General features: G+C 33.0%; 1 protein-coding gene across 26 annotated transcripts in view; it reads left to right on the top strand.

Annotated features, from left to right (window-relative positions):
• RBFOX1 (RNA binding fox-1 homolog 1) overlaps window positions 1-17,525 on the top strand; it is a 1,699,751-nt gene that overhangs the window by 485,737 nt on the left and 1,196,489 nt on the right. Inside the window, exon 1 of one of the 26 annotated variants that reach the window (XM_051963766.1) lies at window positions 1,711-1,834. The exons of 24 other annotated variants lie outside the window; for them this stretch is intronic. In XM_051963766.1, coding sequence (XP_051819726.1) covers window positions 1,790-1,834 — 45 coding nt within the window. In that variant the 5' untranslated portion in view covers window positions 1,711-1,789. Of the gene's footprint in view, window positions 1-1,710; window positions 1,835-2,087; window positions 2,203-17,525 lie in introns of those variants that run through there. One more of the 26 variants, XM_051963874.1, reaches the window with a different exon arrangement.

Raw genomic sequence — 17,525 nt, 5'->3', positions numbered from 1 at the left:
ACTTTTGAGTTAAATTTGACAAATAGAGAGTATTTCTTAAATGCCAACCAGTGCTTTGAAAAAAGAAGTGAGAAATTAATGTGAATTTTTGTAAAGCCTCAAAGAGAAAATTTAAAATGGCATTAATATAATTTTAAATTCTGAAAGCACATTTAATGCTTAGAAAAACATATTCTTCATGTTTGCAGGTATGACAACGATGGATGATAATTATGTAAGGAAAGAGCTGATTCCTTCCAAAAGAATTTTTTTTATAAAAAGCACTTTCTTTGAACATGGAAATATAAGAAACGCTTTTTTAAAATGTTTGAAAGACACTTCATTATCATTTTTAAAAGCTGCTTACCTACATAGTATGCTAATACATTGCATACAACTCCTTTGATTCAAAAGATGTGTCCAAGAAGATGACACAACAATTTAACAGATATTTCATTAGTATTCTTATGTAGGAGCTTATCTCCTTTACAAAAAAAAAATGAAGAAACAAGAAAGAAAAGATATACATTTGGATTTTTTCATTTTAAATGTATAGAAGAACTGAAATCAGAAAAACCCATCTTTGTATTAGCAAGATAAAATACTTTAAACATGGGAAGATAATAGAATCTTTCTCACTGAATTGATTAATTATTCAATCACTATTTGGAACTGATGATAGCTAGAAGTTATTGTCAATTGTTGTCTGATTTTCATCTGTTCGATATTTTTGCAACACAATTTCTCTGGGGGAAAAAAAAAAAGTCCTTCAAATCCAGTATTTAAGTTCAATACGTTCTTAGAGGAAGATCATGAAAGTTGTCTCTAGTATTAACTATTTTGTTTTCTCAGTATAAAGACTCTAACATTTTTAATTGGCTTATAAATGATTGAAGCTATTTCTAAACTTGTGTATAATCATTCTACTTTTTATTTACAAAATAAACTTTTTTTAAAATCCTAGAATAAATGTTCTATGACTCAAATGAAAACTCTCATGGGGAATAAAGGAGAATGGCTTTCCCACTTCATATCAATATATATGAAATAGCATATGGGAAGTCATAAATACTGTCCCATAGACATTTTGAATAATGTAGGAGTAGCGTAAGTAATTGGAAGTGCTTACATTCTGCCTTTAGACATTTCATTTCTCGTGAGTTAAAATTGGTTGTCAAGTATGGACTCAGAGGACTGTGCAAGGTGCCCTATTCTGTCATGTGCTACATATTTAATGCTTGAAAGAACAAGGAAGGGACACGTGCGGGAGAGAAAGGGAGATAGTGGGACCAGCACCGTGCTGGCAACTGCTCTTTGGAAAGATTGGGGGTGGGGACCATGCAGCATAGCGCTGCATATCATCAGATACTTTAAGAAAAAATGTACACACACAATTTGGAGAGCATTATCTCACTCAGACCTAGCCAGCCTTGAAACTTGGCTTGTGTGTGTGACTGTATCCATAGCCCTTTTTGTAGTCTTCCTTTTGTGTATGTGCGTCTCTCTGTGTGTGTGTGTGTGTGTGTGTGTGTGTGTGTGTGTGTGAATGTGTGTGTGTGTGTCTGTGTGTTTATTTCATTTTATTTTCCTTTTTTTTTTTTCCTGGGGCTCAGCTATAGGTGCATGTAGCACCTGATACACGAGCATTGTGAGGCAGGCAGAAAAGCAGAACGAAGCAAACGCCCGGCGAGCGAGCACGACAGATGTCTGTAGTCATTTATATTGCCAGCACGTGGGTGCCGTTTGCTGTTTGCCCGTACTTCTCTTGTGTTCTCCTGGTGAGGAAACAGGAGGCACTTTGCAGCCGACAATGAAATCTTGGCAGCTAATTGCAGTCGTGGGAGATGCCCTTCAGGTAAGGTAGAAGAAAGCTTTAAACAATTTAAGGAAGAGAGAAGTAGGGGAGAAAAAGGAGAGGAAAAGACATCCTCTGTAAATGATGTGAGGCATGGGTATTAAACCCACTGACAGGGCTGTTGGAGGGGGCCGAAGGGGGTGGGAGGGGGGAGGAGGCTGCGAGGAGAGTGCAAATTGACATGTTTGGCTGCTGTTATTGTGTAGCTGCCTTCAGTGGCTGCCCAACATTAATGCAAGGAGGTTAGTGTTTGTATGTTCCTTCTGACTGTGTGATTAGAATAGGAATCTGACAAACTGATGGAATCGAGAAAACTAAAGCAACATTAGAAGTGTGCTGATGGGTTTCCAGCTTGTGAGTGGGCTACGGTAGGTATCCTTAAAAGGGGGAAAACTCTCTAGAGGGCTGTACTTAGGCTTCTCTGTGGATGAATTTTGTCGGTATGAATACAGAGAGGGATGGGATGTTTTAGAGGGCTAGCAAGATGCGGTGAGATTAATTGTTCCTGCTTTGTACCTGGAAGTTGTGTGAACTTTGGAGCCGGAGAAGAGCTATTTAACTTCATTTCAAGAGATGAATAAGCATTTATAGGAATCACTGTAGAAGTCATATCAGAAATTATATTAGAGGTTCTCTGTTTTCTTTAAAGGGATTGGCAGATTGGTCCCCATCCCAAAAGTTAGTAGGCATCTCATTGCAAGTAGCACATTTGTATATATTCATTTGTGTGCGGAGAAATATATATATAAACTTACATACATCTACACATTTTTGTGTATGTATATGCACATATTTTATATCTATTTATCTCTCTATCTATATCTATATCTATCTATCTATCTATCTATATATATATATATATATGTAATGCACAGAGAACAGCTCTGCATGTGAACACCCACTATCTTTTTTATTCCATTGCTTTAACCTTATTCCCGTGGTAATAATTATTTAAATGAATGGCTATGGAATACGCTTTCACGTGTGAAATTAGCTTATGTCCCATTTTATTGCATTGGAAATATGTCCAAAGGGTGTAAGATAATGGGAAGAAAGGATCTTTCCTTTGTTGAATGATGGAGTGATCTGACAGTTATCAATTAAAGAGACAAATAAAGAGAAAAGGAGGAATACAAGAACTCACCATTTAACTGTAATGTTTAGAATTTATTTACAGAATGTCCCAGACCTAGTGATTCAGCTTAATTCTCTTAGTGAGGGACTTCTATGCATTTCTGTCATTATGGATTTCAATTAAATGGGACAGAATTGTACCAACCTTAAAAGTTTATTGGATGATATTATCTTGGAGATATCTGCAATAATATCTAGAATACTTTAGTCACTTTTTGAATGCCTCCAGCAGACTCTAAGTATATTTCTTAATCATTTGTAGATTATGATTAAAGTGAGAAAGCCCAATATGATTGTTTAATTTCCCTTTTAATTGAATAGTTTTAAATTTAATTTGTAGATATAATAATTTATTGTAAACCCAGTTCTTTTTTGCTTAATGTGAAAGTTTTGTTTTCACGAGTCTGATCACACACATACTTATGGAAAGTATAAACATATCTATAAAGATGTCATACAATTACTTCATAACTCCTCTTAGTTGGGTAATGATAGAGTTTGAACAGAATGGTTCTTCCAGGAAGTAATAAAAGGAAATCCAGCAACAGCTGTTTGTTTATCTCTCATTTTCTTAAGTCAATTCATGTAGTTATCATGTTTTCCTTTATATGAAAGAAGATTTGGGGGCTTTTTTAACCTTTTAGATGCATTTCACTGCTCACAGATTATGAAGAAGGAAATTGCTTTCTTGAGCAGATTCTGAGGGAGAAAATCTGGAAGGTTTTTTCATTTTGTTTTTTCTTGCTAACTGGAACACTACAAGATTGAACAACATAATACTGTATATACATCTATGTTTTTTAATAGCCTAAGCTATGCAAAGGAATGTGAATTTGATTTTTTATTTCTGGCCTTTGATATTTTGAATTCTCAGTTAGCATATAAAAGATTTACTTTTATATTATGTTTTCTTGCCATACTTACATATAAGAAAAAAATGAAGATTAATAAATAAATATCCTATCAACAAATAGATATTCCACGTGAAGTGGACCAAGACGTACTTACTAATGCTACAGAGCAGACAGCTTTTTGAAGAGTTCTCTTTTGAACCTGCAACTTCAGACAAGTCACAATACATTTACTTACAGTGTAATGGACTCAAAGAATCTTGTTGCTCATGTTTATATTTTGTTCTTTCTTATATACTTTAGAGTCTAACACTACATTTTGTGTTTCCTTTAATTTGGGAGAGCTAACTAATGGAATATTGATTAATGGGCACATTTATTATTTAACTATCACAAACAGATTAGATTTATGACTTTTTCCTGTTTCCCAGCTTTTTTTATTTAGTAGTTATTATTATTATTTCATATGGTCTTAAATGATGACCCAGTGATTTTCAAATCTTTCATTCTCCCATCATAATAATGACACAATAAAACAGGAGTGATTTTGGAACAGCAGAGTGGGGAACTGGGCAAACTGAGTACTTTTACAAAAAGGTATTTGATTTTTGAAGTGGTGCATTTTGGTCATAGTATATACACTGGTTGTAGTCTACTCATTCCTGACTGTGTTTAGCATAATGAATGACAGATAAGATCTGATTGGTATTATGACAAGAATCAGTGTAACAGAGAATTGTGGCCCAGTTTCACCTCAAATCATAATTTCTCACATTAGATTTGGAATGAAGAAAGATGCTATTTCAGAAAAAATTGGACCATGTGAATTGGCATTCTTTGGGCAAAAGGAAAGTCATGAATTATTGATGAAGCCATTTGACTCAAGAAGTAATTTTTAGCATTTATTTTACAAAACACCTGTGTGACATAAGTTTAAAAATTATGACCAGGTTTAATGTGTTATACCTTAGAGAACTCAGATTAAATTTCTTTCTAGACAGTTAAATCTCTGCCTTAAGTATTTTTTTTTAATTTTTTAAAATCAAATTTAGAGAATGGGATAGTAAAGGCTTTGCTCTCTGAATCATTTGAACTTAGAGCATTATTTTGCTTCAGATTTAAAACTTCATAGTGGGATATAGTATTTACTTTTTGCTGGAGTGTAATTGTGCAAGTATTTACCCTCTTGCTTATTTTTCTTCCCCTCTTCTTGCTAAGAGTGAATGGCACTTTTGCATGTTTTATTTGCAGTCATAAATTGGATATAAATTAATATCAGCAACATTTTACTTTATGCATTTTAATTTATTTGAATTCTAGGATCAAAAAGAGTAGTTCTTGAAAAATTCATTTTTTTTTTACAAAAATCTATTCAAGAAAGTATTAAAAGACATGTAGACACCAATTTCATTGAAAAAACTAAAGCCAATTGTTAGCATTGGCAAAACTTTTAATACTATGTATTCATTGAACTTAATTATCCTGCATCAATACTATACAGCATTTAAACTTTTCTCCTATTATCTCCCATCTAGTACTATTTGTGCTTATATGAAAAGTTATTTTTTAAGTGCCAAAAGGCAAAAATAGCTGGAGTCAGCTGTATCAACCAGTTTTTGATTCAGCAAAACTGGGTTATGAATTCAAGCAATTAAAAATGACAAAAAGCCCAATTTCACTGCCTAGACTAATAAGCTTCCCATTTTTCCTGCTCCATAAAGATTTCAAAGTATTTTTTTCCTGGTCAGGTGCTTGCAAAACATACAGAATAACAGAAAACCCTTTACTCCACACTTGCTTATGAAGCTGAAGTACTCTGATATAAACAAACACAACATGGTGAATCTGATGCTCTAATTTGATCTCTCTCTTTTTTTGTAAGTTGTCATTAATTCTCCTAAAATGAAAACATATTTTTATTTAGTTGCCCAATATTAATCAATGCATATGTGCTTGTCAGTTAACTTTTAATAGTAAGAAAACTAGCATAGATTTTTTTCAACAATAGTAGTCATAGCATAAATATGAAGAGAAAGTTCCACAGATACCTTTGACATTTTTCTCCATTTTGATGAATTATTAGCACAGTCATTTCTTCTTCCACATTCATCAAGGGAAAAATGAAGGTTGTGCCTCATTGTTATCTAGCTACCTAAAGTTCACAGGTTTTATGTATGGACATTTTACATGTAAAATGGTGATTTGTCAAATGTTTGACTCATTGAGTTTGACCTTAGTTATTGTCAGCTTCATTACATTTTCCAAACTTTTATAAAATCATCTGTTAACCTGCAAGGTATATATTTATAGCTTGTGCACTCATTAAATCAGTTTTATAGGAACATTTTAACTCAGTTAAGATACTTTTATTCGGATAGGAAAAACAGTCAAGAACATATGTTGTATGTAGCGAGTGTTGACTTTCAAATAAAGACTCTTTAAGGACTATACTTTAGCAGGGCCTCCACCTTCCTTTTCTGCTCATGCAAATTTTGCACCTGCATATCTTTCCATTGATGTATTTCTCGGTTGCTTAAAATAAAATCCCTAATTGTGAGTAAATCAACAGCTTGTTTGAAAATGAAATGAAGGAATCCAGATTTAGATAGCTAGTCCAGTTTGATATATGTGTAAATAGATACTTTGTGATTTTGAGAGAAATGTTCCAACTTTGTCAGTTATGGTTAAAATTTCCCCAAATTTAGATAAATATGTATTGCAAGTCCTTAACAGATACTATGAATGATGTATCAATAGCATAAAGAATAAGATGGCAGTATAAAACAAGAGGGTGGGGTTCAGTTATTTAACTTTTACTTTCAAGTCTCAGAGTGAGTATTCTGAGTGGGATTATGATTGAAAAACAAAATATTCATATTTTAAAACTTGACAAAGTTAAAGTGGTAACTTGGTTTTTTTTCCAATTCTTTTTCCTTGTAAACATAAAATGGCTTATAATAATCCTAATTTCTCCTTGATTTGCTCAGTGCTAACTTAGACAAGTGCTAAGATAATAGAATTTGTTTCTTTGATGGTAATGCCAAGAGCAGTGAGATTCATTACCATCAAGAAAATGAAGCAAAATTATTTCAAAAGATTTTTTCCATTTATTTTTAATCCAATTTTCAGAGACCTTTTGGATTTTTTATTAGGATTTGCACTGTAAAAAAGCCTCACAAGTTCAAATAAACAAAACTGACTTTTTGGTTCTTTTTCTTTTTTATTCATTTTAAATTTTAAATTAAAAATGACATTGGTGAGACAGTTCAGAACTTGTATTTTCAGAGAATAGACATTTTTAAATGTCTTAGGGATGATGTTCATCATTGATATCTCTAGTTACTAGAGGAAAAGGATAACCAGTAATAAACTTCCTACATTTCACTTAAATTTAAAAAGCTAATAGAAAGTGACTACAATGGGGCATGTTGAAATTTTAATTCCAAATCAGCACAGGTTTATCCTTAAGTCATTTTTGAACTTGGAAACATCAGAAGAGAATGTGTCTAAAACAGGGAGTGAGTGCTGTTTAAAAAGCTTAATATGTCACCCCCATATCCTTTTAAATTGTAGTGTGTGACCACAGTAGTCTACTCACCTAAAATGAGTTATGAACTATACTACTACCCAGTGACCCAAGCTGAGCTTATAAATGTTGTAAGGTTTCTTATTATTTGGAAGCTAGACTATTAAAATATTTATGGAATGTTTTCCTGTTTATTTTGAAAGCAAAACTGTTTTGGCATCATTTTTTTCTTAAAAGATTTGCTTCCTTTATAGTAATCATCTATGGGATGTTAAAGGGACAATGGTGTCGATAAATATTTTTAATGAAAATATTAATGACATTCCCTACCTCAAGTCAGTCAATTAATGTCATTGATGCAAGAATATCCCAGTGTGAAAACTACCATCTATACTGATCAGTAACTCCCTTAGACTTTATTTTCTTAAAAGAATTGTGTAGGCTCTTGAGAAGTTAAATTGCTCATGGTCTTAACATTAGTATGCTGGGATCTCTCTCATAACTCTTCTTAATCCTAATTCTTAACCTTATTCATTAGATATAATCAATTTAGGTTTTCTTCTTGACTATGACTTTGCAGAAGCCCAATATTTTAATTGTGATAATCTACCCTTCTTATGAATTGAGCTATAGATTTGCTGGCATGTAAATAGAAGAGCTTTATATTAACAGGTGAGAATAGGAGGACCATTCCTCAACCAAATTTATTTGGATCTCAAGATCTCCAATGGGTATGGTCAGGAACCAAAAATGAAGATCAAAACTCTACCACAATATGGCACCCTCAGGGATTTTCTACTCTTTGTTGAATTGAATCAACAGAAGTTTCTTTATTTAAAACTGCCCCTTCTGTATAAATGGAGTTGAAGTATTATCATTTTTTTTCCAGTGGAGTGTATCAATTTGAATTTTGTGGCCAAAACCCATCACCTAGATTTTGCTTCAATGAAATTTTTAAAGATGAATCAATATTCATATTTCAGTTGCTCTTTGGTGTCAATGTATTTGTGTCTATGTGTTTAAACAGTATAGGATTGAAAGAAGAAATATGGTATAGTGGAAAGAGTTTTTGAGCTAGAGCACCTAAGTCCTGATTCCAGTTCTGCCACTTGTAAGATCTTGGGTAAGTCATTTAATTTGCTTGGTCTTTACTCATCTCTCAGGTGGACTAAATGACTTTAAAAGTTTCTTCTGCACCAAATGACAAGATGAAAGCTAGAATTTAGTATATTCTTCATAAGATCTATGTTTTGGTTAAACATATCAAAATTCATATGGCATCCATACTTGGACTCAGATCAGTTTATTAAAAAGCATTTCAAATTGAAATTTCAGAGTGAAAATGATATTTTAATCTTTTTTTCTCTTTAGTGGCTCTTTCACCTCCCATTTGGGTATTTTTTTAAATAAGCATAAAATTTTTAGAGTTGAAGAGACCTTTAAGATTATCTAGTTTAACTATTTTTATGTAATTTATACAACAAAATTGAGACTCAGAGAGATTGTGACTTGTAGAATGTCACACAACTATTAAATTGCAAGTTGGGAAATTAACTGCAATTCAAATTGTGTGTGTGTGTGTGTGTGTGTGTGTGTGTGTGTGTGTCTGTCTGTCTGTCTGTCTTAAACATTTAAAGAGGAGAGATACAAAGAAACTTTTCCATGTTTTTAGTAACAAAATTGTTACCATTCACTATTTGTTCCAGATAATAATTTGTGTCAGCATGTTTTCTTTCCGGGTCCACTAATTCCTACTAAAGACAATGATAAGCATTGATAGTACGGCGTTAGCCACACAGGATTGCTCATTTCCACAGTGCAGGATAGACTCCGTGTTTGCTAGAGGTACAGTCAAACCTTGATCCTTATCCTCACAGCTTCATGTGTCTATTAGGGGATCTGTGATGCTAAAAGTTGGAGACTATTATTTTTTATTCATCTCTGGGTCATTTCATCTTTCTCTGCAAGCTACATGAATGGCTTTGTATAAAAATTGTATTTTGTACTGAATTTCCCCACTGTGAAAGATGTTTACTGAATATTTGTGAAAACACTGCAATAACAAAACCCTTTAAGCAGCCTTTCAATTTTCTGTAAGGGCAGATAAAATATTTTTATCTAGAAATGAACTTCATACCTTGGTAGGTTCAGCTAGCCCTTCTCAGAATAATAAACCATGTTAGAGGAGGCAATGGATATGATGATTTCCTCAGAAGGCGTGGAATTTTATGTTGATCTTAATTTTTTGGTGTGGCTATATGAAAATATCTGGGAATTAAAACTAATCAATTTTGTTGTGCACCATTGAATCCAAAAAATGATTTCATAAAATTATTTTTTCTTATTAAAAAGATTTCTAAGAGGATGACAGTAGATAGGATTCCTAATAAAGATACAGCAGGATGGTCTTAAAAATTACATCATAAAATTGGATGAACATTTTGGCCTTTAACTCATCTCTTTACCTCCAGATAGACTTCATTTCTCTGAATTAGACAAATAAATGCCTTGACTCTGTTATAGCATAGAGAGAAACAAGCCTTAAAACCCGCACTTGCCAAGATTCTACGTTTTGTCTAACTTAAATATAGCTTGCTGTCATATTAACCCCTTTTCTTTTACTCTACCATCAATGGAAAAATGAAATAGATGGCTTTCATTCTCTATATAATAACACTTCAATATGGCATGCCATTTATAATGGAATTTTCTGTGGCTCTATTAAGGTCGCCATGAAGCTATTCATTATTCCTAGGCATTTCAAATTTCCAACAGGCTTATAAAGTATTTAATATTTTCATATGCTTCAGTGTAAAGCCATCTGTTGCAGTGACAGAACAAAGTGTTGAAAACAAGAACAAACGTATGTTTATGGAAGAACTCCATGAAATGTTAACAAGAGCTACATACAAGATTATACGATATCTTTTAGTGAATGGGCAGGGGAATAAGAGGACATGGTAGTCATCTTTTATATTTGCAGTTACATTCTTTCTTCCAGTTTTCCCCGTAAATATGGACGAACTTGTCAACACAGATGGTAAGAGTCTGGATGATAGGAAGCATGGCTCTGGCTTTAACATCCCTTGGAAACTTCAACATATTTTACCCTAACAAATAATTGTTCTCGTGACGATTGATTTATCCCTGAAAGACACATTAGAGCTTATCTAGTATAAGACCTTCTAAAAGAGTAAAAATGGCATGGACAGGGTCAATATATCATGGGTAGCTATTAGTAGCAGAGTCAATATTGAATACAACCCACTTTTCAATATTTTGAAAAAGTTAGTTTACCCTTGTTTCTCATTTGTTTCATGCTTTATATTTAATAGACATATTCTAATTATACCAATATATTAAAAGAAATAATGAAGGCCAGACATTTTGGTTGATGATACCAATATGTAGATCTATACATATTTATCAATTGATGCTACAACTTCCTTTTAACATTCCTGTTTACTGTCTAGACTCCAGATTACAAAAATCAATAGAGGTGTGATAATAAATGTATAAAATTAGTAATAGAACTCAGATTATAAAATAAAGATATAATTTATTCAATACTATTCAAACCTAATACTCATATTCATTTAGGTTTCACAAAAATTGCATTAATTGAGGCATGTGGGTTGAGCATTAGAAAATTGTTGGGGAAAAATATTGATGCCAATGATTTGTTGGAAAAATTCTTAAAACCTGATATGCCTCAAAGTTTTATTAGTCTATAAATTTATAATATTGGCCCTCAGAGAGAGATATGAATCTGAGTCCTGTGAGGTCAAAGGGAGAAGCAATTAAAATATTACAACAGAAAGGGGTCATTTAGTGGAACCTATACATGCCTCATATTCTCCAATTTTATATTCATTGAATTCTACTAACAAACATAATAATATCAAGATTACTTATCAATGGTGAGGATTCAAAAATAATTTAATAAATTTATTTCAAATATTAATGTGATACCAAGAATGTTAGAAAACAGCTACCACAAAATTCACATGAGTAGAACCAAGATAAAAGATCAAAATCCCTGTTAGAGGATTGGATATTCTATAGTTTGATTAAAATTTAACAACCAATGACACTTACTGATGTAATTATACTAGTGATGCTCAAAGACTATTGGCATAAAAAAGTCACAGCTGTAGGATTGATGGAACAAAAATGATGGAGGAGATAACAGTAAAACTAGGTTGCTATAGACTAATTAAAGACCTAGAGAAACTGAAGGTTCTTTATGTACTGTTGTCTGATTAGAAGGTGAAAGTTTGTGGATATTTGTGTTATATGAAGATGTTTTCTCAATAATAGTGATCAATATTCTGCCAATTATGCTATCCTCAAAGAAACCTATGATCTTATTGTTTTTTTTTTAATTTTAGAAAATAATTTTATTTCCAGGCCTTGTATGCAGCCTAATCAATATTTTGGTTATTGATCAAATTAATTAATCCTATTAAGGTTAATATTTCTTTCATTACTGTAGATCTGACCATGACTATGCACCCTAAGTGACTCTGATTTCTGTCTTCCCATGATTTTACAACAGGGAGTACACTTCAGGTCAAAGAGGTCTTCCTTACTTCCTCTTGATGTGATGAAGATATCAGTGGAATTCATCTATTGTTTTCTAGTCACTGCCAGCTCACTCATATTATTTTTCAGTTTTATATTTATTTGATGGTTTCCTTTTCTTCTGTTATTTTTCATAACCCTTTATTAATATGCTATGAATATCTTAAACCAAGATTGCCTTTCCATTTTTCCCTGCGAAATACTAATTATAATTTTTAAGAAACATTGATTTTCCATGTCTTATGTCTATACACCATCAATAAAATTTTGTTTTAGGTTTATTTGGGGATTAATTAAAATTGTTTTACAATATATCAAAAGCAGAATGGCCTGATTTCCTAATTTTGTTTAATTCTGACTCTGATTCATTATCTAAATCATCATCAACATTATCATCATCATCATCATCAATATTGATAGCATTTATATATTATCTTAAGTTTTGTAAAATGTTTTACATAAATCATTTGATCATTACTATAGGCATGAATAGGGGCTTATCATTATTCCCACTTTGTGAATATGAAATTTTGTTTTGTTTTGTTTTTGTTTTGATTTATTGTTTATTGATGTCTTTTTAAAAAATTTTATTTAATAATAACTTTATATTGACAGAATCCATGCCAGGGTAATTTTTTTACAACATTATTCCTTGCACTCATTTCTGTTCCGATTTTTCCCCTCCCTCCCTCCACCCCCTCCCCTAGATGGCAAGCAGTCCTATATATGTTAGATATGTTGCAGTATATCCTAGATACAATATATGTTTGCAGAACTGAACAGTTCTCTTGTTGCACAGGAAGAATTGGATTCAGAAGGTAAAAATAACCCGGGAAGAAAAACAAAGATACAGATAGTTCACATTCGTTTCCCAGTGTTCTTTCTTTGGGTGTAGATGCTTCTGTCCATCATTTGTCAATTGAAACTCAGGTCTCTTTGTCAAAGAAGTCCACTTCCATCAGAATAGATCCTCATACAATATCGTTGTCGAAGTGTATAATGATCTCCTGGTTCTGCTCATTTCACTTAGCATCAGTTCATGTAAGTCTCGTCAATATTCATCCTGCTGGTCATTTCTTACAGAACAATACTATTCCATAACATTCATATACTACAATTTACCCAGCCATTCGCCAATTGATGGGCATCCATTCAATTTCCAGTTTCTAGCCACTACAAACAGGGCTGCCACAAACATTTTGGCACATACAGGTCCCTTTCCCTTCTTTAGTATTTCTTTGGGATATAAGCCCAATAGAAACACTGCTGGATCAAAGGGTATGCACAATTTGATAACTTTTTGGGCATAATTCCAGATTGCTCTCCAGAATGGTTGGATTCATTGTGAATATGAAAATTACGCCTTAGAGATTACATGACTTGTCTAGGTTCACACAGCTAAGTATCTGAGACAAATTTTGAATTCTGGTTTACTTGATTTGAAGTTCATTTAATCCCCTTTGCCACCTAGGTGTTTTATTTGTTAATGGTCACTGGATATATATATATATACATACATATATATATATATGTATATATATATATGTATGTATATATATATTTGTGTACATATATGTATATGTATGTTGTATAAATGTCCATCTTTTTGTTTATGCATATATGTATGCATGAACACAGATTTAAAGTCATTTTCACTGGTATATGGAACTTTCAGATGAGGAAACCCCTTATGTTAGGGAATTTATTTTGTAATTTGTAATCTTAGATAATTTCTTATAACACAAAGAAGTTAACTGACTTTGCTGAGGTCACCCAGCCCTTATATGGAAAAGCATTTCCAGTTTTAAGTCCATTTCTCTCTTCATTAAATTGCACTCCTATTGTCTCCTTCCTTCTCTCTCTTTTTCTCTCTCTATCTCTCCCCTCACTCCCACAGGTATATTTGTGGATGAAGTTTATGTGTTGTCATTCTAATCACATGTCATAATCTGAACAATTGTCATGATTCATCCACTTAGTGTTTCCTTCATAGTTATATGGTTCTCTTTTCCCTCTCCTTTAAAAATACGCTTTGATGTCATTACTTTTTATGCCACAGTCATTTCAAAATAGTCCTCTCCCAATATTGAGTTCTTCACATATCAAAGAAAAGTTATTTTTCAAAACCTGTCAACATCATGACCACCACTGATAGGAAAGGCATGGTTTATACAACTTCTGCCAACTCTCTTCCGAGAAAAGGGAAATGTGTTTCTTCTGTTCTTTTCACTCCCATGTAGTAGTTATAATAATCACTCACACTCTGGCTGCTTTTAGTATTTTTTTATCCTTGTCACAATTTACACTGTTCTGTTTGTCTACTCCAGTTCATACAAATTTTCCCATGTTTCTAAGAATTTCTTCTTCTCCATTTATTTTCATTCAGTGAAATCATATTGGATATATGTCCCACATTTGATTGTCATTAACCAAATTAATGGGCACACATTTTGTTTCAAGGTTTTTTCTACCACAAGAAATTGCTCCCAATATTTTGTTTTATATGGAATATTTCTTTTGCCTTTGATTTTCTTAAGATTTGCATATAATAATGGAATCAAGGAGAATTAAGTTAATGATTTTCCTTGAATAATTCCAAGTTTTTTTCAGAATGGTTAGATCAACTAACAGTTATAAGAAATTTGCTTTTGAGTATGTGTGATGTGGATGACTTCTGAATAATGGCCAGAAGAACATGTAGAGTAATGAAAGCATTAGTATAAATTCAAACTGAATTTCTCTGTTTAGGTTCTGACATCTCCTTATTTGAAATATGTGGCAGGCAGTGATACTTCAAAGTATTTCCCTCTCGTTGGCAAAAATGGCTTATGGTTAATGCAACAGTAAAATAAATTATTACCATTCTGTGATTGTGTGACAGGATAGTAATTAACTTATGTCACCAGTTGGCCTGCAACTACTGTGTTTTCTCAGTACTGTGGAGTATACTTGGAGGAAAAAGGAAGAGTTGTAAGAATTTCTTTGTTTATATTATATGCTGGATGCTAGTATAATGCATCTTTCCCCATTGACTAGAAAATAAGTTGGTTGTTAGAACATGATTTTCTATTCTTCAAAATGATATGGTAATACAGGAAACTTGAAAGCTACTCTGAAATTAGAAAAGGATTGAAAAAAATAAAAAGAATTCCTCATGTGCTAATTCAGCTATTGTGCCTGACTTCTGTTGAATGGTTTTAACTGTATATGTACAGAATTGTTGAGTACATAGAAGGTATGAGCAATTTTAATTAAAACAAAAAAAATAATGTTTTTCATTATAGTTTAAGTACATATCACCCTGCCTAGGGACAGTGATATTAGATTTGTAATAAGTACAAGTAAAGCTTTTCATTTTGGTTGGATTGGGTGTATTTTTCATCAGCATCTCCCGTGTGGGCCATGATTCCAGGACACAGGCTTGTAATCTCCTGCAGTGGGAATGATTCAGCTTAAAAATCAATAGGGCATGAGGTATTTCAAGTTCTCATTATTGTAATGTGTCAACATCACTTCAGTGACCCCAGAGTCCTATGTTGGCTGATTTTTTCCCTGATTTATTGTGCAATCTTGTAGGGCAAACTATAATTTCACTTGGAATCAGAAAGTCTCCATTTATGGTTTGTGTCCCAGTCTCCAGTCATTAGGGCATTCAAAGGTAATCAATACCTGGGCTTGTTGCTAACAGCTGAATGAAGTTATCATCTGCTTAGATTACAAAGGAGACAAACAAAAGGATGTGGTTAAGGGTGAGCACATCAGACTAGATGAATTCCGATGGAACTTCAAGAATATTTCCCACCCACCTAAGTTTAGATGTCTTCCAGTTTTGATCAAGTCTTTCTTCTTACAGTCTAAATTTTAGCATTTCAGCTCTTCTCTCCTATTGATAGCACCTAGGAATAGTTTTATTTTCCTCTCTATAATGGTGATTACATTATTTATTCTTCCTAAAACAAAAATAAAATGGCCTCATTTGTCGAAACTTCCAGATCTAATGCCAGTTTCTCTTAAATACCAAACTATCTCTGTTGAGCTAGTATTATCCAAACTTTTCCAATATAATATACCTAAACATTTTTAGGGATCCATTACCTTCTTCCTTCCAACCTGCAGCCCTATGGTTCTACCCTTCCTGCAATTTACAGCCCTTGATCATCTCTGTCATGTGCAGGGATTGGAAGTCATGCTTTCTTCCATTGATTCTTTTTTTATATTTGATACTTGGGGTATATAAGAAAATTCCTGGAAATGTATGCCTACTGATATCAGAAGTTCTACTCCCTGGAGAATATGTTCAAGCTGCTTTGTTAGCTATAAGACATGTAAAACTTCTAAGATATTTTATGAATACATTGGTAGCTATCAACTTTTAGAAAGTCATCATTCAAACTAAAATGTGACTTTACAGGCATATATTCACATAAATAAGAGTGCCTAGGTAGCACTGTGAATAGAGTGGAGAATAGAATTGGGAATACCTGTTCAAATTCTGTCTAGTCATTTACTTAGCTGTGTGATCTTACGTGAGTCATTTTTTTTTTTCTCAGCCACCATTTTCTCACTGGTAAAACAAGAACAGCAATTGTACCTATTTTACAGGTAAATTATGATGACCAAATAAGAATAATTTAGAACATTGTATACATTGAAGAACTGTATCAATCCTAGGTATCATCATCACAAATATTGACAACTTATTAATTTATTTTTTTATATATATTTCTATTGGAGAGAGTAGGATGAATGCTAAAGAGGAATGAGGATTCCCAAAATATGACTCTAAGAGTTTCTTCAAAGCATACCATACCCTCCCTAAAAACACATGGGCTATAAATACAGGTTTTTACTCAGGCTCAAATTCCCTATTGAATGTGCTTTTAGCTGCTGAGTCTTAGACAGTGAACAATCTCTTTAAAAGAAGGTTAAGACCTATTTCTCCTTCAGATTGTTCCCATCTAAGTTTCTCTCTGGTCTTTTGAAGTTGAAGCTCAGATATTAAAGAACAGAATACCACCATTCCATTTCCACTTTTAGTAAAATGACAGGTATGAGAGAGATGCTTTATAAGTCCCCAAGGATACATTGTAATCCCTACATAAGGACCAAAAGTTCTCCAGGGAGCCCTGCAAGCTGATGTGATGTGATGTGATGTAGCCAACCTGTACACTGGTGTGTAAACTGCTATTTGCCCTGACAAGTGTGTCTGATTCTTTGCATCTAAATAGGCCTCCTGTTGGGAATACATTTGCTTTGGATCAAGGGCACTGGTGCATCCAGTTTAGACTGACATTACTTTACCTTTACACAATAAAGTTTGCTGTCTTTAAGTTGAAAGCCAAGTATTTTGTTTGTTTTTATTTTTGCTTTTTTTGTTTGTTTGTTTTCTATACTAACACAGGCTTCTATTATAGTCTAAGTAACTATGTTACAAAAAAATAAAGGAAAATGTACTAATATGCATGTTCTTGTTGATGGAGGATCTAAGTATCAATTACTTAGAAGTGTGGTGAGTCCAGGTCAGCATCTTCAATGGGTCAAGGATGAGTTAGGGTTTGGAGCTATCAGTTTGTATTTGGTTATTTCTGTCGATTAG

The sequence above is a fragment of the Antechinus flavipes genome, chromosome 1 (assembly GCF_016432865.1).
Source record: "Antechinus flavipes isolate AdamAnt ecotype Samford, QLD, Australia chromosome 1, AdamAnt_v2, whole genome shotgun sequence".
Taxonomy (NCBI): Eukaryota; Metazoa; Chordata; class Mammalia; order Dasyuromorphia; family Dasyuridae; genus Antechinus; species Antechinus flavipes.
Note: the sequence above shows the minus strand (reverse complement) of the source record. Positions and strands in the feature narration are given on the sequence as shown.